The sequence below is a fragment of the Excalfactoria chinensis genome, chromosome Z, assembly GCF_039878825.1.
Source record: "Excalfactoria chinensis isolate bCotChi1 chromosome Z, bCotChi1.hap2, whole genome shotgun sequence".
Taxonomy (NCBI): domain Eukaryota; kingdom Metazoa; phylum Chordata; class Aves; order Galliformes; family Phasianidae; genus Excalfactoria; species Excalfactoria chinensis.
In genome coordinates this window covers 31,625,521-31,649,524 of record NC_092857.1, presented here as the reverse complement: position 1 = coordinate 31,649,524, position 24,004 = coordinate 31,625,521, and the positions used below count along the sequence as shown (strand labels likewise).

The following is a 24,004-nucleotide window of genomic DNA, read 5'->3' as shown; positions in this document are numbered from 1 at the left end:
TGGAATGTAATTCGGCCAAGAAACCTGTTACACTGACAACCATATTTTGGTAAACAAAGATCCTGAGTTCCAAAGGATACACCACTACAACGTGCTTTGATTCCTTACTATACTATTTATATCATACAGATAGAGTAACATGAACCTTGTGATCATAAAACATACTTTCTGATATGATATTGTTTCAGTTGTATGCACATCTTCTTGTTCCTTAAGTACTTTTTGTGTGTCAGTGTTAAGAGTCTGAAGCTGCTGTATCAGTTGAGCCTGCTGTTCCATATGTGCAGTGTTTTGTTTGTAAAGATTCTGCAGCTCCTGTAACTCCTTCCTGTGCAAAGCAAGCAATAAAGAGAAATTAAGAAAAGGACAATAATAGTCTCTCTTAAACAACTGTGTTCAAATACTTTTATTGTAGATAACAAGCTCCTTATTTTCATTTATTTTTCTGCCAATTTCCTTATAAACAACAGAAGTTACAGATAAAATATTTATCACATACTTCTGTAAAATATCCACAACACAATTAATTTTCAAAAGGAAATGTATTTCAGTTTCCTTCTAAGGCTCTAACTACTCAGTAATAGATTTTCATTATTGCATCAACACTTTCTAGTCAATATTTAGTTAACTCTTTAGCTGTTAAGTGCCAAAATGTAAAACATTTGTAAATCACATGGACCGTAAAACACCAAAAGAATCTGTTAACAAAGAAATATAAGAGAACACTTACAGACATGTTTACTTTACAGTATTTAAGTCTTACTGTTTTCAATGAGATATACAGTAGCATCTCTAAAAGAGCCATGGTAGAAATGCAGTAAGGACTCTGGAACAAAACGGAAGTACAACTGCAATATGTATTACATACACACTAATTTGATTCTGTTCATAAGCACAATCACTGAAACAGAGACAGATATTAACATTTGTCACATCTTCTATGTTAGGTTTCCAACCGAATACTTCGGTATCATCTCCAAGATGGTGAGCATAAACTAGAGAAAGCAACATTTTGCACTGCAGTTACAACAGAGATGCTGTTAACTTCACATAGGTTCTCCAATCAGATCTTCATTTTGTTGTGGAAGGGGAAAAAATGCAAAAATGTTGAATACTTTCATACAGTTGGAAATATTAGTGGCTGACAGACCACTCTGCTGTATTAATGCTCTTTAATTTGCATGCAAATATCAATGCAGCTACCTGTGCCTGTCACATAGGACTGTACAGTATTATGTGTTCTTTAATGGCTGGCCCAAAAAAATGTTATCAAGGTCAATGGGAATCTTTCTGTTGACTTGATCAAGCTTTGAGTCATGTCCTAAAAGGAGTGGATGGGAAGAGGAAGTTAAACCTTGCAGCCCTCCAAGGACTGTAGCAGAGTTAGAGCACAGGCACTTTGCTTGCACTAATATCAAGAACTTTTAAATAGAACTCACTCACAGACCCTTACTCCACATTACAAAGAATCAAACTGAATTTTCCACTTTTAGACACCTATTCTAACTTGTTTGTATTGTCTGTTTGCTTTCTGTGCTTTTGTTTTCTCTGAGCAAAAGGTTCCACAAATGGGAACAGTTGCAATCTGGAAAATTTTCAAAACACAAAAATACACAACTACTGTATTTAATTTGTAATCATACATTACAACCATATGACCCTGCTTGGTGAATGAGGTATATTGTTACAGTGTAAACTGACAACAGGAATACTATCCCTAATACTATTCCACGCTTACACAGAAAAGGGAAAACAATGTACAGCCTAAACAAGAAATATTTAGCACCCATGGTGCAATACAAATAAATACACACAATGAAATACCTTAGATAATTGGCTAGTTAGTTTTTGATAACTTTGAAGTAGAAAGGCAGAAACAATGAAACACTATCAAATGAGAGTTCCACAGTCCATACCAGTAAGCAAAGAGGTGCTGAGTGATGTGGACAGGAGAGATCTTGTGATGAACAAGGCTTATACGCTCAAAGGGTATTACCTTAAGCATATGCAGCTAAAAAAATAAAATAATAGCGTTAAATGGAGATCAGTATGAGGGAGGCTTTTAGTGTCTTCCTGGAAAATGAGCACCACTGTGTGCCCATCTAAAGCTGCTGTACTATAGCCTGTACTCATGAAAGATATGGAGATTTTGGAAAGGGTCCAGAGGAGGGCCACAAAGATGATCAGGGGGCTGGAGCACCTCCCCTATGAGGACAGGCTGAGGGAGTTGGGTTTGTTCAGCCTGGAGAAGAGAAGGTTGTGGGGTGACCTCATTGCAGCCTTTCAATACCTGAAGGGAACTTACTCCCAGGAGGGGAGCAAACTCTTCGAAAGGGCTGATAATAGCAGGACTAGGGGAAATGGTTTTAAGTTAAAAGAGGGAAGATTTAGGTTGGATGTTAGGGGGAAGTTCTTTACTAGGAGAGTGGTTAGGTCCTGGAACAGGCTGCCCAGGGAGGTTGTGGATGCCCCGTCCTTGGGGGTGTTCAAGACCAGGTTGGACAGGGCTCTGGGCAACCTGATCTAGTAAAGGCGTATGTTTGGTGGCCCTGCTAGGCAGGGGGGTTGGAACTACATGATCCTTGAGGTCCCTTCCAACCCGGGTCATTCTGTGATTCTGTGATTCTGTGTGATTCTGAGAACAGGAGGAATTAGAGATTTGTCTGCTATCTCACTGGGACTGCGCAGTCAAATAAGGTAACTTACATAACTGGATACTACCAGGCTGGAATGACAAGTTGCCCATTATCTAAAAGTAAATGGGTAGAGTAGAGCTCTGCAGTGGGCAAATAAGCCCATAAGCCAAGTGAGAACTCATGGTTAGGATTAGTATGAAAGACCAATGTGTCTGATATAGTGACTGCCTGCTGATCCTTCCTGATCAGTGTTTTGCAGGAAGGAGAGGAGGATCTTTGATATATGTATACTTGGCTTGAGATTAAGAAACAGTGATTCAAACATTGGTCCAACCAGTTTACTACAAACCTTAATCAGGAAGGTAGGGAAGGATGGATGACTTAGGGTGATGGGGAAGAGAAGGGGGGAAGTAGAAAAGACAGAAAGACGCAAGAATTGCATAAAGCAGAGATAGTTACCACCAGGATCCAGCAGCAGTCCCGCTGCAAGATGTTCTGATGGTCCAAGGCAAAAGCGGAGGGGAGGAGAGCTGCAGCAGCACGGCCAGCCTTGGGAAGCAAGGGGGTAGCAGGAACAAGCCACAGAATAAGTCTCGGAGGAGACAGCAGGGCTCAGGTAGCAAGCCCAAAAGTGTCCGTTAGCATGCAGACATTCCGTAGTGAGGGATCAGGATGGACATTAGGAAGTATTACTTCTCGGAAAGGGTAGTCAGGCACTGGAATGCACTGCCCAGGGAGGTGGTAGAGTCACCGACCATGGAAGTGTTCAAGAAACGTTTGGATGTGGAATATGATTTAGCTGGGAAGTATTGGTGATGGTTGGACTAGATGATCTTCTAGGTCTTTTCCAACCTTGATAATTCTGTGATTCTGTGAAAAGAAAAATCTCTTACAATCAGGAGCAAAAACAAAGCCCTCTTCAGAAAGCCGGAAGAAAATTCACGTTCACAGCTATGGTCTTCACAGGGGACTTGACAGACTCCAGCAGGTGCTGCAGGGACAACACAGGAAAGCACAAGCCACCAAGGAGGTTTATGGAAAGCATCAGTAATTTCTTGGCATATGTAATTAACAGGTTGATATGGGGACACACTTTACTGGAACTTAAAAAGGAAGAGCTGGTCAGGAATACAAAGGTCAGTCAGTCCTGTCTGAAGCAATCACGAGATGATGGAGTCCAAGATCCCAGGGGGAGAAAGAAAGGAACAAACCTAGACCCATAATCCTTGATTTTAAGAGAACAGACTTGAAGTTTTTTTTTAAGAGACCTGCCTGGAAGAATTCAAAATAATACAGGCCTGAAAAGAAGAAGAGATCAGGAACTTAATCAGCTTTCAAGGATTATATCTCAAGACTCAGCAGTGTTCCATTCCAAAAAGCTGGAAGTCAAACAAAGGTGGCAGGAGGCTTGCATGGATGAACAAGGGATGACTTTCTGGGAAACAAGATATAAAAGAGACCAAGAGTAATTTAAAAATAATGTCCAACTGTGCAAGTACAGGATCAGGAAAGCCTAAATGTGTCTGGAGCTGAACATGGTGAGGGCCTTAAAAGGCAACAAGGGGCTTCGGCAAGTATATCAACAGCAAAATGAATCATAGAATCATAGAATTACCCAGGTTGGAAAAGACCTTGAAGATCATCAAGTCCAACCACAGCCTAACCAGTACCCTGTCTCTAAAAACCCTCTGCTAAATCATATCCCTGCGTACCACATCCAAACGGCTCTTAAAACACATGGAGATTCAACCACCTCCCTGGGGAGCCTACTCCAGTACCTAACTACCCTTTCTGTAAAGAAGTTCTTCCTAATACCCAACTTAAACTTGCCCTGGCGCAACTTGAGGCCATTTCCCCTCGTCCTGTCACATGTCACTAGTGAGAAGAGACCTGGCCTGTGCTCCAGACCCCTCACCAGCTTTGTAGCCCTCCTCTGAACATGTTCCAGGGCCTCAATGTCTTTCTTGCAGTGAGGGGCCCAAAACTGAACACAGTACTCGAGGTGAGGCCTCACCAATGCGGAGTACAGGGGCAGGATGACTTTTAGTCCTGCTCACCACACCATTCTTGATACAAGCCAGGATGCCGTTGGCCTTCTTGGCCACCCGGGCACACTGTCGGCTCATGTTCAGCCGTGCATCAATCAGTACCCCCAGGTCCGTTTCCTCAACACAGTCCTTCAGCCACTCTGCCCCAAGCCTATAGCGCTGCCTGGGGTTGTTGTGGCCGAAGTGCAGGACTCGGCATTTGGTCTTGTTGAACCTCATCCCATTGGCTTCAGCTCATCTCTCCAGCTTGTCTAGATCCCTCTGTAGGGCCTCGCTGCCCCCAGGCAGATCCACACTCCCAGCCAATTTAGTGTCATCTGCGAACTTACTGAGGGAGCACTCAATGCCCTCATCGAGGTCATCAATAAAGATATTGAAGAGGACAGGCCCCAGCACTGACCCCTGGGGAACACCACTTGTGACCAGTCGCCAGCTGGATTTAACTCCATTTACCACCACTCTCAAGGACCCCGGCCCTCCAGGTCCTTACCCAGCCAAGAGTGTACCAATCCAAGCCATGGGCTGCCAGCTTCTGCAGGAGAATACTGTGGGAGACAGTGTCAAAGGCTTTGCTGAAGTCTAGGTAGACCACATCAAATGAAGGTAAGGGATAAAGTCAACTCACAGCTGAAAGCAACAGGGGCTCTGATAGCCAAGAATATTGAAATGGGCAAAATTTAGTATCTTCTTCTACCTTGTCTTTAAAAGTAACGTTTGCCTCCAGTAATGTGGCTGTGAGACAGAAGAAGGTATAGAACAATGAAGACTTATTTTCAGTGGGGGAGGATCACATCAGGGAGTATTTAAACAAATGGAATAGACTTCATATGATTCCATAGTAGTGAACATAGAGACTCAATTTTTTTGAAGAGTCAATGGGGTAGTTCCTGAGGACTGCAAGAAAGCATCTAACTCTGACCTTCAAGAAGGACCATGAAAATAGATTGCTCAGCATTATCTCAATTCCTCAGAAGCGTTGCTGCAGATAATGACAAGATCACTGGGTGTAGTCAGCAAGTATTTACAGATGGGAAATTATGCTTCACTGACCCAACAGGCTTCTCTGGTGATTGGCTCAGTGAATGAGTAGAAGATGGTTATACTAATTTAGTAAATTTCTTGATAGTGTAACATAAAATAGATAGATAGACTGATGAATAGACTAGATAGGTGAGCAATAAGATGGACTCTCACAAGAACAAACTACTGGATTCCAACTCTACTGTGCATTAGTGTAGTATCTCAGGTGCCAACACTGGGACAAATAAAATTTAAGATCTGCAGTAATGACTGGAAAATGAACTGAGTGCACCCCATCAAGTGACATTAAGCTGATAGTGGTTCTTGAACCAGATGGTTGTGCTGCCATTTGGAGCAACTGTGTCAGGCTGGACAAATAAGCCAACAACTATCTCATGAGGTTAACAACTAGAGTGCAAGATACTCTCTAAGGGGAAGTTTAAGTCCACCCTCAAAACACAGGCTGGGGGCCAAGCCAGCTGGAAGGTAGCTTTGTCAGAATATTTTCTGGGAATCCAGATGGACACCAAATAGACCCCGAGTCAGCAGTGTGCAAGAAGACTAAGAGCATCCTGAGCTGCACTGAAAAAAGCTTTGCCAGCAGGCTCAGAAAGGTGATCCAAATTCATACTTGGCTCCCAAGCAAGGAAATACAGAAGCAAGACCAAAAAAAGGCCACAGAGATGAAAAAAAGATTGAAGCATTCATCCTACAAAAAAAGGCTGAAAAAAAAAATAGAGCTATTCAGATGTAGAAAGGTAAAAAAAGGCTCAGGGGGATATTACCAATATTTATGAATATATGATGGGTGGGTATAGAGAAGAAAGGAAGAAACAATTTGTTAAAAATTAAAAAAAAAAAGAAAAAGGAAAAAAAAAAGAGAAATAAACAAACAAACAAAAATGTAATCGATTGGAGTTTTGTAAAGCTAATTCTAGCAAATATTAAAAACTTATGAAATGAATGAGTGAATGAGAGCAGCCCTGTGAAGAAATGCCTGAGTTTCAAATCTTGAAATACTTACTTAGTCCTGTTCATATCACATCTTTCTTGGGAGAGTTCTTTCTGGTTATCAGCTAGCTGAGATGACAAGTAACTGCATTTACTGCTTAACTCATTCAGCTGTTCTCCTGCATCTGCTAAATTGGTTTCCAACGTCTGCAAAGAAAACATTTAGAATATATTAAAAGTAATATACAGGAAAGAGTTGAAATCTACTAAAATTAGGCATATTATCTACATGTCTAGGTATATGTATGTGCATATACATACAATATGTATTGATTGCATTCTAAGCAAATACAAGTACAAATGTATCAATGTGTGCACACATGGAAAATGTGATATCCAGGAAGAATGGACATCAAATTTTAGGTGAACAGGTACTCTAAAGAAGCTTCACTTAATTAATTTGTTGCACATAGTAGAATATAACCCTTACAAAGCAATACAACAATATTTAAGTACTTATTAAACAGTGTTTTATGTGGTGGTATCGAACAGGAAAGAAGTTACTACTTACAAAAACCAGCTATACTTTTATTGCTTAAAATCCTTCAAAGATTGTACAGTATCTAACAGATTTTTGTGAGACTCCTTGTCTGTCTCAGATGTTCTGATTTTGCACTTCTATTTCAGAAAAGGAAATAGTACACAAGGAAAAGAAACGGAATTGTTCCCTGAAAACATAATCCTAACTCATCTTTTACTGAAAGCCTAATTGTATTAGTTAGCACAGTATTGAAGATGTATCTGGGAAATACGGATGTGCAGAGCAAGTCTGCTCACCCAAACAAGAATTACATGTCTCTACACAGTCGTCTTAACTAGAGTTCTCTGGAAGTGTAGGAGCATATAATAATACTTTAGACTTTAAGAAGCTTTGTATGATTATTCCGTGATACTATTTTATATTACGATTCTCCCAGTGTGTTTTGAGGCAATACTGGAAACAGGTATAGCACATCAGTATCTAGATCAGAGTTTCAGAGTGTGGCAGTGCCTTTCAACCTACTTCTACACTACTCATAATTACTTATTCTCAGTATGTAAAGTATTCTTGGATTTGTCTATAAACTAAAATAATTATCTCCTAAGTAGGACAGTGTTTCAAATCTTCCACTTAAATATAGACTTAATTAAAGAAATAAAGAATTGCTCTTCTTTCCCTTTCAACAATGACATTTCAAATATCAAAATACTTTAAAATGCTGAAACGCAATTCCCTGAAATGATTCACTTAAAACCAGCAAATAATGAATTGCCTAATTTAAAATAGCACGTTACATATCTGGATGTATCAGAAGTGCAATACAATCAAATTCTTTGAATTCTGACACAAATCATTACATCCCGTAAAAAACAGTAACCTAAATTTGGAGAAATAGCAATGAATAAATGAAACAGAAAAACTGTTTCATGATAACTCTCAAGTTATTACACTTGGTTTGTTCCATTGGTCAGTCACCATTCAATCTTAAAGGCTGGATAACAAAATTTACTTTACTCAGACAACACTTGATAAGGTCTAATAAGGTTTACAATGTAATAAGCTAGATAACTTATGGCTTCTCCTGCGTATTGTTTTTATCACACTGGTAAGAAGTTAAGGCTCATGTGAAATGATTATTGCTAACTTTAAAATTTTAAGTTAACAAAAGTGACAGTAGCTCTCATTATCTGTGAATAAATGCTATTTGTGTATCATTTATACCATGCTAACAAGTTGCATAAGTTTTGGTACATATGAAATGAAAAACTCTGATCTCACAAATTCACAAGTTCCCATCATCCACTGCAGGATAAGATACATAGAATAGGTAGAAAATGATTTTGTCTGAAACACAATTTCATATAGCTATACGATTGTAGAAATTAAAAACAGCATACTATGAAACAGATAAACACTGCAATATCAGATAGTGAGGCATTTTGTATGATCCTTGTGCACCAGTCAGGAACCCAAGGTTATGAAATACTCTAAACTTCTTATGTTCAGTTCCTAAATATTTTCTTTAATTACCTCAGTTCACTGATTGCCTTTAGTTGATATAGTACTTGAGAAAGCAGTTTCATTATGCAAGCAGGCAAACTGAAATGTGGATTCTCCTAAAATTGAGAACAGCTCTCACTGTGTCTTTAAAAGCTTTAACCTTCAGACATCAGGTACTTTTAAAAGGACCTTGTGAACTAGAGAACAACAAAACACTACGTAATTCTTTTGTCTTTTAGGTCACCCCCACTTAAAATCTGCTATTCTGCACTTTATTAAAATTTAAATTAAATGGACAATCAAGAAATAGCGGGTTTGTTTTTTTTTCTCTATTTTTACAAGTTGAATTTCAGACCCCCAGTTCAGTTTCTAGTGCTAAGTCTGGAAACAACCAGATCTAGTCCACAAAAGTGACATGTAATACTTACGGGTAAGTATCATTTAAAAATTCAAACAATTTTTATCTATAAACATTTCTACAGTCACTTGAGAACAACAATACTATTCTATTACTGAATCTGCTCATAAATTATCTTTTAAAAAGTATTATAGGGACATGTTATATTACATTAGAACATAACCTGCAGTTCACTGCAGTGTAGCATGATAATGTTATATTTAGTCTCTGAGGATAGAGAAATTATTATTCTTTATTGTTTGTAAGCAATCCTGTTAAGAGCCAATCTGCCATCCAATATTGATTCCTGAGAGCACTGAGTTAGAGGGAACGTCAGGAACAAAGAGACAAACTCAAATTTAGGTTTAAATTTTCTAACAAATATTTACAGAAAGACTACATGTAAAAATGATGCTGAACTATAAAATCAACTGTGTGACTTTTACAAATGCATACTTTATCAAATGTAGATAAACAATTATGAGACAACATATTGTTACTTCCTGGATGTCACATACAACATTTCCCTCTTGCACATATAGCATTTTTAATATTATTCAGTCCTTCCAAAAGTCCTGTGAGATAACCAACTTCACCTAAATCTGTCTACTACCAAAATGTATATAGTCACTTGTCTAAGCTCACGTGGGAAAAACAAGGTGCAAGTGGGGGCATCAAGATCAAAACACAAATGGGCAGCTAAGCTCTACTAGGCCACTCTCTCACTCCTCAGAAGGACAGAGGAAGAAAATACGACAAAAAAAAACAAAAAACAACGCACAACTCATGGGTTGAAATAAAGACATGGAGATCATTTCTCAGTCACCATCGTGGACAAAACTGGAACAGCATAATCACAGCATCATGGATTGGTTTGGATTGGAAGGGATCAAATTCCAATCCCTCTGCTATAGGCAAGGACACTTCCCTGAGAACAAGGTTGCTCAGAGCCCCAGCTTGGACTTTGAGATAAGAGAGATTCTTGAAATTTTTTGTCAACTGTTAGCAGACTACAGCTGTGAAATCTAAGCTGAAACCACTCTCCTAATCTACTCTCTTCCTCTCTCTGAGAAACATAGGGGAATGGAAACTGCAGTCCATGCTTAACACTCTATCTCTGCAGCTTCCCCATGGCTACTCTGCCCCTGCTCTATGCAGAGTCCTACCCACAGGATGCTGTCCTTCCCAACCTGGTTCTGTGTGGGTTTCACACTGGCTGCAGCTCTCCAAGCACAGGTCTAACATGGCTCTGTACCTTAAAGACCACACACTCTTGCAAACACAGGTAGAACATTTCTGTAAAGGTCTCCAGAGCAGCCTAATCATTCAGCACATCAACTGCTCACCTCAGTTTTGTGTCATCTGACAAGCATTCCTGCTATCTCCTCCCTCAAGTCACTAATAAAGACATTAAACAAGATAGGTCCAAGTTTAATCCTGCATTGTGCCACTTATTAGGAATCACCAGAGTACAACCTACTAGCCACAGCCCCCCAAATTCAAGTATTCAGAAGTTATTTTAAAACATGTTGTTACTCATCCATCCAACTGTAACATTTTAGACTGTACAAGAAAATGGCAAGATAATGCAAGAAAAAAACAAACATCTTCCTAAGTTAAGATTTGTTACATTCATTGCTGTCCTCTTGTTCACAGGTGCATTCATTTTATCACAAAAGATGGACTTAGTTCTGGTAAATCCATGCTGACTGCTTATAGCTGTCTTCTCAATTATGTGCCCAGAAACTGATTCCAATAAGACTTCCTCTGTAGTACACCTGTGGACTGAAGTGAGGCTGACCCATCTTCAGCCTTGGATCATACTCTTTATTGGAGACCTCCCCTAATCTCTACAATTTTTTTTTACATCAATTAACCCTTTCAGCAGCCTTGCAAGCAGTTCAGCTGGTACCATGGAAATCAAGTCAAGTTGTTTTTACTAACTCCCACTTAATCCACTGCTGATAGGTACATCTGGAACCCAGTCTCTATTGCAAGCTTTATCTATAGCCTCCTGCCACTATTCCATACTTCCTGTCAGGAAAGGCCCACATTATCATTGTTCAGAGTTTCAGTAGTGCAAAAAAATAATTTTATAAACTGTACTCATTTGCAAGCCTCAACAGTAGAATAGCTGCCACTTCCTCTACATACCCACACAATGTTTCTGAATTCATCCTATGTAGCTCTCAATGCCTCCACACCATTTTTTATTTTCTTGCCATACACTGGCATTTGGTGATGATTTCTGCTTAGCCAAGCTGGTTTCCTGCAGACACTTGTTTTCCAGCCACCTGCTTTCCTGAGTATAAAAGTGGAAGACACCTGGGCTTGGTGGAGGAGGCTTTAAAGCCTTGATAGCTTTTCCTAAGTTCTTAGGTGCTCATGAGATTTCCATCTATTTCCACTTATTCCCAAGCTGAAAAGCCCACTCCTTAATTCTAGGTCTGTACTGTACAACTGTCCTCTCTTCATCTTCTCAGGCTCACAAGATTCACAATTTCATGCCCACTACTACCATGGCTTCCACTGATTATTAGTTCCCCAATTAGCTCTTCATTCCTTCATTCCTCCTTGGCTTTGAACAGAGATCCAACTGCATGTCACTCCTGGTTGGCTCAGGAAGCACCTTTCTCATGAAGTTTCTTCTGACATACTATCTTGACTTCATTGTCACCCCAATACAAAACATCAACACTACTCATTCCAATCCCTGAAATCATATGGCTGTGATGTGCCTTTCTCTTTTAAGCAAGCCCCAGAATAGACAAATTAGGAATTTTCACTGTTTTAATGAAGGTGTTGCTAACAATAATTTTCAATAATTTATGACATATTACAAGTAATACCTTCAACAATTTGAAATATGTTAAAACACTTCTAAGTCATTAAATCATTACACTCAAACGGCCAGCAAGCCAATCACTGTTCTGAAGATCACGTAATCTTTTCATCACAACAACTCCAAGGGCTATGATTTGCAAGAACTTCTTACATTAAAAGATCTAAATGAAACTGTACAAAGAATCAGTAAAAGAATCAGAAGTGTCAGCAAAACAATTAAATTGCTGGGGAAGCGGAAGGGGGTGAAGATGAGAAGATGTTTCCGGGCAACATGCTGATTACATAGTTTCTATATTTAATATACAGTGATGTACATTGATAGCACAAAAGAAAACAGCACTGTAAGAATTCATTAGCCATTTTAATAAAAGGATCCACGGACATCTATGATAGTCAGTACCGAAAACTCTGATACCGTGTCTGCAACTTTCTTTTTTTTTTTAATAAGAAATTAAATGGAAATTATTAATTTTCTCCTAGTAGGACAAAATAACATTTAAGTAAGAGATACAATATTCTGTACAATGTATCCAACTATTTCCTTTTTCTCTTTATCATAAACAATGGAAGTAATTTTTTAGTATAGTATATTCTATAATAAGGCCTCCACAGAGGGGAGCTCTCTGGAGTTTAGAACACAATTTATTCAAAACTGCAGTTAAAGTTTTAATGTGTTCTTCCAAAACAAATATCATGTCTACTGCAACCAAATTATAGGCCAGAAAATAATATACTGAGAAAAAAAAAAATTGTGAATGGATAATACTTTTAAGCTTTCATTATTTCATATATATTTTATCTTAAAATACAGTATCTTTTATTTTTTAATGATTACATTTTAAGATGACTATTTGAAGTCAGATTCCTGCTTTGCAACATCAATTTTTAAAAAGCTGTGGGTCTTAAGTGAAGGAATGTAAATGAATGCAAGTCCCCACTGGTAGATTTGAATATATAACTTGTTATTTAAAGAAAATAACTTGTAGTGCAAATGTCTGGAGAAGTTATTTCTGAAATAACATCCATGAATCCATTCCACTTCATACCTTTATTCTGGCATCACTGCCAGATTTTTCTGCTTTCCATTGTACCTCCTGCTTCCTCAGTTTCTCCAGGTCATTTAGCAGGTCAGCACAGCAAGCATTTAATCCCTTATTTTCCTCCTCTAGGCTTTTTATAACCAGTCTGTTTTGCTCTTCCTTCTTCTGTGCACACTCCTCAGTGTCCTGTAGAACAGTACCACAAGGGCCGATAAACAAAAAAAGTGAGAACTAATCAGCAAATATAAACTGTGCAGTTTTACCCTCACAGCAGCTTCTTCTATATTTGATGGCCAAGGTCACCTGTGTACTTTTATTGGCCTCTTTCATGCAGGTGGAAGGGTCATATTTTTTAGCTGGATGACAGCTTTGATGAGTACACATTTGCAAAGAGCCCATTAATTGATCAAGCTGCCTTTGATGCTGTCCCCAGCTATTTTTGAGACCCACACAGACATATCCTCTCAGACCTCGGCTTTATCAATTAATAATGCCAGTCCCATCAGAATCTAATTACAAGAAGCCACATCTTCACACTCCTACTTTCTTTGCTCCATTTCCATCATTAACTATTTATCTGAAAGTTATAAAGCTTGGATTCTTGGCTTTAAAGCATCTTCCTCAGAGTTCGTATCTGAGCAAATGGTAAGGTATAGCAAGGCCTAAGGCAATTTTTTCTCCAAGCTTGTCACTTTCTGTGCCACAAAGGCTGACACTGCTTAAAGAACTACTTCAAAGCTACAGTCTTATAAAACTATGTACAAGTCAATATACCTTAAGTTCTTGGCTTTTATCTTTAAATTTCTGCTTCAAATTACTGAATTCATTCTTCAAACAGGCATTTTCTTCATCCACAGCAATTTTTCTCTGAATTAAGTTATTTATCTCTTGCTGCTGTCCTGAGAGTCTCTATTAAGAAAAAAAAAAAAAAAATCTAGAAAAGACGCAATTATAAAATGAACACGCATGTACTGAAACCATTTTAGACCTATGTTACGTAAAGATCTACTATATGTAATTTTATAGCATTCTTTTCATTTCAGTACTACTTCAACCATGCCCAAACTGCACCACCATAAAACACAGTAACCGAACAAAAAATCTGATAAATGCTGAAATGAACAACAATCATCCAGTTGAGCTTAGACAAAGACAGTCATTTATACAAAGACAGTCATTTATACAAATTATATTTGTGGTTGAGGATTAAAGATACTTTTTGACTTGCACATTCAACACACCAAAAACCTAGCCAAACACAGAAATGAAAATTCTCCAAAATTCACAAAGAGAAAAAAATTACTAAATGAGAAAGCCAGAAAGATTATAGCACAGTATGAAAGAAATTATGTCTAACTGTATTTGCAGTTCACGTGCGCCTGACAAGTCTGCTGAACAATGGCAACTACTTTGTGTACTCCATATAGCAAAATCTCAGTGCTATTAGAAAAAACAGTTTCAACTTTCTGTTAGGTTCTTGCATTCTATTTTTAAGATGTTTGCATTAAAGCATCTCCAGTTTTCAATACATATAGAAGCACTCCACAGTTTTCCTCAGAAGTATGCTTTAATTCCACATACTGTTGTGCCCCTTGTGCTAATCAAAACAGCATTTACATACATTGCTTTCATAGAAGAGAAACTTTTGTCTCAGGGTAAAAATACAACGGCTTTGCCTTTAATATAGCATCAAAATGAAATACATTCAGAAACATTAAAAAAAAGGTCAACATAAGGAAGCATATCTTTATAACGTTTGCAAATTCCAAATGGTTAGTTCTGCTTCATGCAATGTCAGACATGAAAAAAAAAAAAACCAAAAAAAACAAAAAACCATGTTAAGGAAAAATAACAATAGGCATTGAATAATACAGCTGAAACTGCATCCAATAACTACTGCTTTTAAATCAGCACGTAAAAGTTAGGACAAGCAGTACCTATGTCATTAGCACCAACTATATCTATGTCACCAATAAACACTAAGTAATTCACCTACAAAAGAAAGCTACAGAGTACAGGTAGCAGAATGAATACAAAGGAAACTATGCAAGTGCAGGCAGAGCTTGCTCAAATACTTTACGGTGTCTATGCTCTGGTATCCACAGCATCCATGCTGAACCAGTAAGCAATCCACAACCCTCACAGATAGATGGGGGAATTTTGAAAATCCTGTTCTAAATACCAGCATCTCCATGAGATAGAATTGTTCTTCTCTGTCTTCTTAGGCATTACACTGAAACATCTGACAACTAGTTTAACATTAAAAACAACTTTTGTTCAGTAATCTTGGAATTAAAACATACAAAAAGCATTAATTTCACCGATGTGATTTTATGTTAAAGGCTGGTAGGAGTTATTTCTTTATTCTCATTTAAGCCACTAGTGACCTACAATGATAGTAAGGCACCAGAAAGACGTGCAGTGACATTAATCTATGTATTTAGCAAAAGTATTATTAAGTTATTAAATTTATCATGGTTTCATTTTGTTCCATCCTTTACCTTTTAGCAGACATCTTTAACTTCTGCTGAGTTACAACAAATGTTTGCTTCTCTTGAGTAGACCTCTTCCCTTTTTCTACACATCATCTCCACACCATTCTTGCAAATATTTTTATTGTTCTTTTTTTAATCCTACCACCGCCCTCAAATATTTTGTGTATATCATTCCTCCATACTCAGCAATTTATTTATCCTTCCAAACAGTATTTGCATCCAAACTTTTTTCTTAATATGGCAACATTTATTACAAAATGAAAAACACTACACTACAGAGAGAAAATATTTTTCAGGAAAGAATTAAAACTGGTTCAGCATAATGAGAAAGGGAATGCAATATAACTAGCCTGTGTAGCAAATACTTAAAAAGAAAACAGGAACAGATAATGTCTAGTGAACAGTGTGGGGGGCATGAGGATATTTTATTTTTCCATAGCAAAATCAAAAAGTCAAAAAAGAAAGAAAAAAAATAGAAGCCATGGTAGAATCCAATGATTATACAAAATGACAGACTTTCTAACAGAACTCCATAAAAGCTGGAAAAGAATGAACTTGAATTAAAGAGAATGGAAACATTAAAGCAAAATCAAAAGAAGTGAAAGAAAATACAGAAGCCTCATTCTCACATATTCTCACATACTGGCATTTTTCCTCACATATCATTAATTCAAACTGACCAACCAACCAGACAAAAAATACTCAGAGGATTTCATTAATACACCTTTCTACAAACAGTTCTGTCATGCTAAGGTGCAAGTGTGAGTACACTGAACTAGTTTCTATTTAAAACGGTGTTTACTTGATAATTAAACCTCAAACTTCTATCATAGTTGTTTATTTTTATAATGTAACTAACTACCCTGCAGAGACTCATTCTACAGCATTGATATTTTGAATAAAAAGAATAAAGTTCATGTTTTCCTAAAATTAGAGATTCATAATCATTCTTTCTTTCGAAATAAAGATAAGCCAGAACTCAAAAATGTGTAAGAAACTTTCCTCAGAAAGATAACACAACACAGAATCACTCTTAGTTTGGACAATTTGTTATGCAAGATGCTACCTTTTATCCACAAATTCAGTGCAAATACGCTACTCTAATTTCACAATATTCAAATAATGAAATTGTTGAAGTACTACTGACAAAAGTGGAAGAATATACAAAGAATTTCAGATTTGATTTATATATATATATATGTATATATATATACACATGTATACAAGCATATATACATATATATGTATATATATATACAAGCATATAGACGTGTGTGTATATATATATATATGCTTGTATACATGTATAATCAAACTTTATGGATGTACAATGCATGAACATAAAAGAATATATGTGATATGCTAAAAATCTGCTTGTGAGTTTTCCTAATTTACTTAGAAACAGTTTTTCATAATCACGTATAACAAACTCAGCCAGTCTCGGTTTCTGTTTTTCCTGTTTGCTTTTTTATTTAATATAATTTTTAAATTCTTGTCTCCTGGATAAGAATACTTGTATTTTTTTGTCCTTAAAAGGTAGGATGGATTTACTGCAAGACTGACAGCATGCATTAAGCAGACACTAAAGAAGAGACTGAGAAATTAAGAAATGCAAGCTAAATCAAAGACTCCTTTCTTGTATATTCTGAACCTACCAGACATCAGACTTAACTTCAAAAAGCAAAACATTTGTTCAGACATTATTATAGTTACAGGAACAAATTGTTGATGGCAAATAATCATTAAGTCACTTTTTTTTTTTTTTTTTTTTAAATGTATGAATCTGTATTACCATTGAAAGCATTAGTTCCACTGAAAACATTAGTTACTTTGTTTGCTTCCCTCCCAATCCCCTAGTTCTAACAGAATTCATGTAAGAGGCTCCTTAGAGTCTTCCTTCTACCTCATTATTGCTCATATAACATTTAACAAGACAAGTATATACTGAAAGAATATTTTAGAAATTCTATCTACCTAAAAACATCTGTTTAATAGAGTTCAAGATTCACAAATATACACCCACAATATCTCAAAGTTTAGCTCCAACTCTTCTAGTGTACACATGCCAAACTGTGTTGAAATTATGCATATATATTAAGCATATGTTAAGCATTTCTGTTATTCATGTGTATGCATATACTTAACATATAAACAGATGTTTCATATGTAACACACATTCAAAAAGCAGAATCAAAAAGATCTTTGGGTCCAGTTTGTAATTAAATGCTTTCTAGCAGTGTGGATAATAACAAAGGCATGAAAATACAACAGAAGTGAAAATAGTTATTTTAAGTGTTCAATACAGCTAGAATGGAATTTTAAACTCAAATAAGCTACTTACTTTGCAGTATAATCAGACAGCTAATCTTGAATCAGGCTTGCACACTAATTACTTATCCCCACAATTGACCCACGTAAGACTTTAAATCAATCAAATGGCAACTACACCATATCAATCACTAAGCTGCAAACTCGCCTGGGTTTTCTACAAAGTCTGTGCAGTACTGAATCATTATTTAGGCAAGCTACACCTGCATGGAAAAAATCCTGTTATGTTTGAGGCATTTCCTGGGCACCATTCTGTATGCTCTGTATCTTTTCTTCCAGACGAACTGAACTTTTACTCTTCTATCTGATCTTTCCATAAAGAAAGGAAACAACAAACAGGAGTACTACTCATGACCCATGATTAGGTAGAAACAAGAATCACAAAGCAGAATTTGTAAGAAACGGACAATTAAGTAACTTATCATCTGCCTTTGCCTACATTGCCATTCTTACATTTTGCTTCCTCTCACAATGGATTATGTGTACAGTAAAAGGAACTGAGTAAAGATTTATTTCTTACAGCAGAGAACACAAGCAGCATTCCTAAAAGACTATCCCACCCTGGTAGGCCAGTGAAACAAGTGAAACAGAAAAATATATACATGATTAGACACACGGGGCAACCACTCACATGATGGTATTTTGACAAACTTTGCCATGTAAAAACAGACCTCAAGAATTCACCAAGTTCCACAGTATCCACTGTTTTTGCCTAGACAGTACAAAATATGGGTTAATGCTACAAAAGAACAATCTCAAATTTAGCATTGACTGCAGCCATGTGAGTTTGAATGCAGCAGGACAAAAGCAAAGTTCAATAGGCTGTTGACATCCTAGAACACTAGAACTTCTGAACATAAATAAGACACTTCTGAAGGTTTCCCCATAGACAAGCTTGCAAATACAAGAAAGATGTGAATTCACTCTAAGGAAAACCAAAGGGATCTGCTGTTACACTCAGCTGAGAGGAACCAGAGAGTATCACTTCTATACTGTCAATGTCCAGAATGCTCCAGGCAACAGCACGTACAAAGAAAAAAAACAAAAAAACAAAAAAAAACTCTGTGATCTGCTAGAATAGATTCAGTATTTGGGAAATGTCATTCTAGAACTCATTCACAGAATCAAAGAATCACCAAGGTTGGAAAGGACCTGAAAGATCATCCAGTCCAACCACTCACCTATTACCCATACCTCCCACTAAACCATGTCCCTCAACACAACATCCTGTCATTCCTTGAACACTCCCGGGGTTGGTGACTCCACCACCTCCCTGGCAGTCCGTTCCAGTGCTTGACCACCCTTTCTGAGAAGTAATATTTCCTAATGTCCAGCCTGAATCTCCTCTGCCGCAGCTTGAAACCAATCCCCCTGGTCCTATCACTAATGACACGAGAGAAAAGGCCGACACTCAGCTCACTACAACCTCCCTTCAGGAAGTTATAGAGAGCAATAAGGTCTCCCCTGAGCCCCCTCTTCTCCAGGCTGAACGTTCCCAGCTCCTTCAGCCTCTCCTCATATGGCCTGTGCTCCAGACCCCTCACCTGCTTTGTTGCCCTCCTTTGAACACATTCCAGGGACTTGACGTCTTTCTTGCAGTGAGGGGCCCAAAACTGGACACAGAACTCAAGGTGTGGCCTCAGCACTGATGAGTACAGGGAGACAATCACCTCTCTTCTGCTGGCAACACTGTTTCTGATGCAAGCCAGGATGCCCTGTGGGCTCATGTTCAACTCAGCATCAACCAACACCCCCAGGTCCATTTCCTCTATACAGTCTTCTAGCCACTCTGCCCCAAGCCTGTAGCATCGCCCAGGGTTGTTGTAGCCAAAGTACAGGACACAGCATTTGGTCTTGTTGAACCTCTTCCCATTGGCTTAGGTGTTTTACTCTTTTCCCATGGAACCTCTTTAGCTACAACAAAATAAAGGTATTTTCCCCTGCCCCACCCCAGTAATGTCCAGTTATTTACTGGAAATAACTACTTTTATTCAAATACTTCCATATCAAGCAGCAAAAGAATCAAAATCACAATCTAAGAAACAGATTAAAGCAACGGGAAAGTTATTTTAGTTCTGACTCTCAAAGGAAACATGTCAGAGTCTTTTAAAGATTGCTACAATTTTCAGAGTTTATTGTGAATAAACACACAAAAAGATACACATATTTAACTATATTTTCATCTAGCAGAAATTTAGACATTATGGTACCTCATGCAAGACAGTGGAAGCAACAATGAAGATATAATTCTAATGTTTACAGTTGTTCTAAATATATATATATATTTAGGGAGATGGCGAACAAACCGAAGGCGAGGGGAGCGAGGTGCCCGGGGCCCAGCCCACTGGCTCTCACATGAGCAAAGATACAGGAGCAGAGCTTTCTTTTGGTTTTTAATTTTCCTTTCATTTCCTTCCTCTCCTGACTGGCCAGTTTGGTGGGGATGATTTTTCTTTTGTATACCTCTCGATCATTGCATAAGCTCTTTGATGTTGTGTTGTCATAGACACCATCACTGAACTTCCAGTCTTCAATGAGATATTTAAACATTACATTTTGCACAGAGAAAGGACTATTAAACAACAGCTGTATCACTGCTGTATCCCTGATTAAGAGGGGGAATTGATGATTTTAAGAGAAGGAAAATACCCACAATACTGCAATACACAGCTGGATCAAACTGCATCATTGAATTGGTATGCCTAGGTAGATAAAAGTAGGGTTTGTTTCATGTCAACAAGTTAACTCAGATATCTATTGATAGTTATTCAAGATACCCTTAAAAATCATTCTACCAAAATAGAAAGATTACACATATATCCTTCATTACTGCTGCTAAAGATACAGAAATACCACAAGGCAAATGATTCCTACAAAATTGTGATAAAGCTTTTAATGAAAAACTTTAAGTCTCTACATTTCGATTTAAGTCCCCATCTATGACTGTAATAAAAGAACATGCATTCAATTTCCACTACTAAAGAAGTATGCAGCAGTATAATTTACACTACAGAAGATTAAAAATGAACACAAATAAGATAACTTGAACTAGTAAGAAACTGGAACATTTATTCCAATACAGAAACTTTTAATGAAACTGACATTTTAAGTGAAATTAATTTACTATGTACATTACTCTATTACTCATTAAATAAAAGTGAAAATATTCTCTCTTTTAAAATGTTTTTCTTCAAAATTTCTACTTCAACATCTACATGTATATTCTCCCCACTTTCAACACCTCTTTATCCACATCAACAACCTGATGTCAACTTATGCTCCCAAATTTCTCTCTTCCCTTCCAATTTCCTTTTTTTCCTAGTAAGAATTAAACATACCAGCAACATTTCACAGCTTTCCTTCTCATGTTCTCAGACTTCTGTTTATATTTTTCAACTTCATTATTCCTTGTTTTTCTAAAATTGAACACTCTGAAGCACATTTAACATATAATATCCCCAACCATATTCAGGTAATATATTCCCACAAAAAGAAAACTAATTAAAGAATAAATCAGAATCCAGTTTCTATTCTGTGATGTAGGACAAACAGAAGTTCTAATTCATGCTGTTGTTTTAGATGGCATACATGGTATTTTGCAATCTGTGTGCTGTCCTTCCATAGTCAAAATTGAGAATAGCCATTTATGGTATAAAATGCAACTATTTTTTACTCTTGATAACTTCAAAACTAAAATGCTGACAAAGCTAATTGATTTTACAATACTCTTAACAAAGAATGACTGTATTCAGATACCTGCTCAGCTTAGAACTTGACTCCTGACAAGGCCAAGAAAAACAAGGGGAAGAAAAAACACAACTGACGTGTATAGTGGATTAAAATGTAACTCGTGCAACAGTATTATACATATCTCATTATTAATTCCTATTTTTCATATTTGCCCTTAAGCTGTAACAAGCTTAAAGGAATTAAAAAAAAAAAAAAAAAAAAAAAAAAAAAAAAAAAAAAACAGCAAGGAGAAGAGAATTGAAGTGCAGGAGACTGCTTAATTTCCCTACCATCAAACATTTGTGTTTATACTGTTCTGTGCTTTCTAAGACTCTCAAAAATTAAACATTATCTACCTAATAAAAGGAGTATGAAACTGCCAGAAGACATCAGCAAATCCAATCCCATCATTAATAAGAATTTTTGCACTTCCGTTTCTACCAGCAACAAATTTGAATTAAAATACAGTAAATTAAAGATGTATACAAGAAAGAAATCTCTTCTGTCATCTGTTCAAATGCTTTTACCTATCCTTCACATGCTGGAGAAACAAGGCAGATTTTTTTTTATTATTTATTTATTTATTTTGCAGTTGGAAGAAGAAAGGGAGATCCTTTACAGCACTTCCATTTCAAAAATATCAGGTAAAATGATTTTACAGAGAAGCAGGTCAGAAATATGAGTAGATTACATCATTTTGCAACTCCTGTGTCACTAATAGATCTTGCAACTAAATTCTCACCTGACCCACAGATAAAGGAAGGTTCATAGAGTATAATTCATTACAAACATTGTGTTTCCCACTGTCTTCTTGAAGCTTGTCTGATATGATTAATTTGGTGTCCCCAGCAAAGTTTGCTTTCTTAAGTGCACTACCCAACAGAATTTCTCAGTATTTCAACACATGCTGGAAATACAGCAGGACTTCATGTAGTGACATAATGTAGCCTTGCAACTCCAGCATCTCACTTTCACCAGCAGCAAAATAACTATTTATTAACAGCAATCTATATGACAGTACCAAGAAAACACTGTATGTGCCACTGCTTTCCAACTGAGCTCCTCCTAACAGGTATCCTGCAGAGCTTACTCTTGCACACTCATAAGAAACAAAGTTATACTACTTCACTCCTTACCTTTTCTCCTGCTCATATGTAACACAAGTGTTGCCAGCAGCTGTGTTTTAGTACAGACAGTGGAAGCCAAATTCTGCTTCGGCAGTTACCATAAACAGGCTGGAGGTCTCTGACAGAAGAGTCACAAGTTCCTTCCACTTAGAGGAACCTTTTCACAAGAACACACTTTTAATTCAGAAATCAAGCAGCAATGCTGAAAACCTGCCCGTTTTCCTCTAAGGGCAGCTCTTAAGGTAACTACAATGATGACAAAGCAATCTACATGTCAGTCTTTCCATATCACCTCTAAAATCACCTTAACCCTTTCCGCTTTTGTATGGTGGGTCTCAACACCAGGTCAGATCAGATTTTCTATATGATCTCTAACACTGTACAGTAAAACAGCACAGCCCAACCTTTGATTCTTTCTCTACTCCATCTTCTCTACTTAGCGGCTATGTTTTAAATAATGCAAAGTAACAGTCCAGCCCTCCAGGCCAGGCAGTAGAAAATCCCTCCTCTTTCTTTCATCCCACTAATTTCAAATCAAAACCAATAATGTAGTAAGCTGAGCTTTTCATTGCAGAACATGATCTTGAGAAAACTGGTTCTTTTTTTCCCACACCTGCAAGGCCTGCAGACGGTCAGTTCAAGTCTCTGTCCCTGAAACTGCACGTGACTGTGCAATCTGCAGAAAAGGACACCCAAAACCATTTAGTCCTAACACAGCAGTATTTCATTACACTCACATACATCAACATTGCCAGATCAGGTGCAGGAAACAAAGAACAGCTGTTGCTATGACCAACTCTTCTAAAAGCTCCTTCTTAAAGGTGGTCAGCAGATTCATATTGGTGGTACCTAAACTCAAAGGGTACAGCACTCTTTCTAGTACTTTCTTTCTCATACTCCTGTCTTGAACTTGAGGAAATCTCCCTGTATTTCAAATAAAAATTCTGATACATGAAAAGAATCTTCATCAACAATGTCTCCCAAGGGCAAATAAAACTCAGCTTCACCTTTTCAAAAGTATACTAACCTTATAATGTAAAAAGAAACTGTTTCACCAAAGCAGGTATAATACACTAAGTACATGTCTGATTGCAGTATTTGTAGGTCTCATTCACAGGAGAAGCCTTCTTGCAAAGTTTAAAAACTCCACATAATCTCATCACTGCTGACACAATCAGCTGAACTCCCTACTACTGAAATTATTCTCATGTCCCTCATTACACAAGAATAAGCAATACTATATGCAACTGGAATTAAAATGTTAAAATGGCAATAACAAACGTATGTTTGTCTTATAATAGCAGCATTTTATTGCAAAGAACAGTAATCAAGTGAAGACACAAAACTT

At 37.3% G+C, this 24,004-nt stretch overlaps 1 protein-coding gene across 1 annotated transcript in view; it reads right to left on the bottom strand.

The window, feature by feature from the left end:
- Nucleotides 1-24,004, bottom strand: part of CNTLN (centlein) — a 181,599-nt gene that overhangs the window by 126,266 nt on the left and 31,329 nt on the right. The window contains exons 5-8 of the mRNA XM_072359615.1: nucleotides 13,752-13,886; nucleotides 12,984-13,163; nucleotides 6,729-6,862; nucleotides 166-328 (exon numbers count right to left, since the gene is read on the bottom strand). Coding sequence (XP_072215716.1) covers nucleotides 166-328; nucleotides 6,729-6,862; nucleotides 12,984-13,163; nucleotides 13,752-13,886 — 612 coding nt within the window. The remainder of the gene's footprint in view (nucleotides 1-165; nucleotides 329-6,728; nucleotides 6,863-12,983; nucleotides 13,164-13,751; nucleotides 13,887-24,004) is intronic.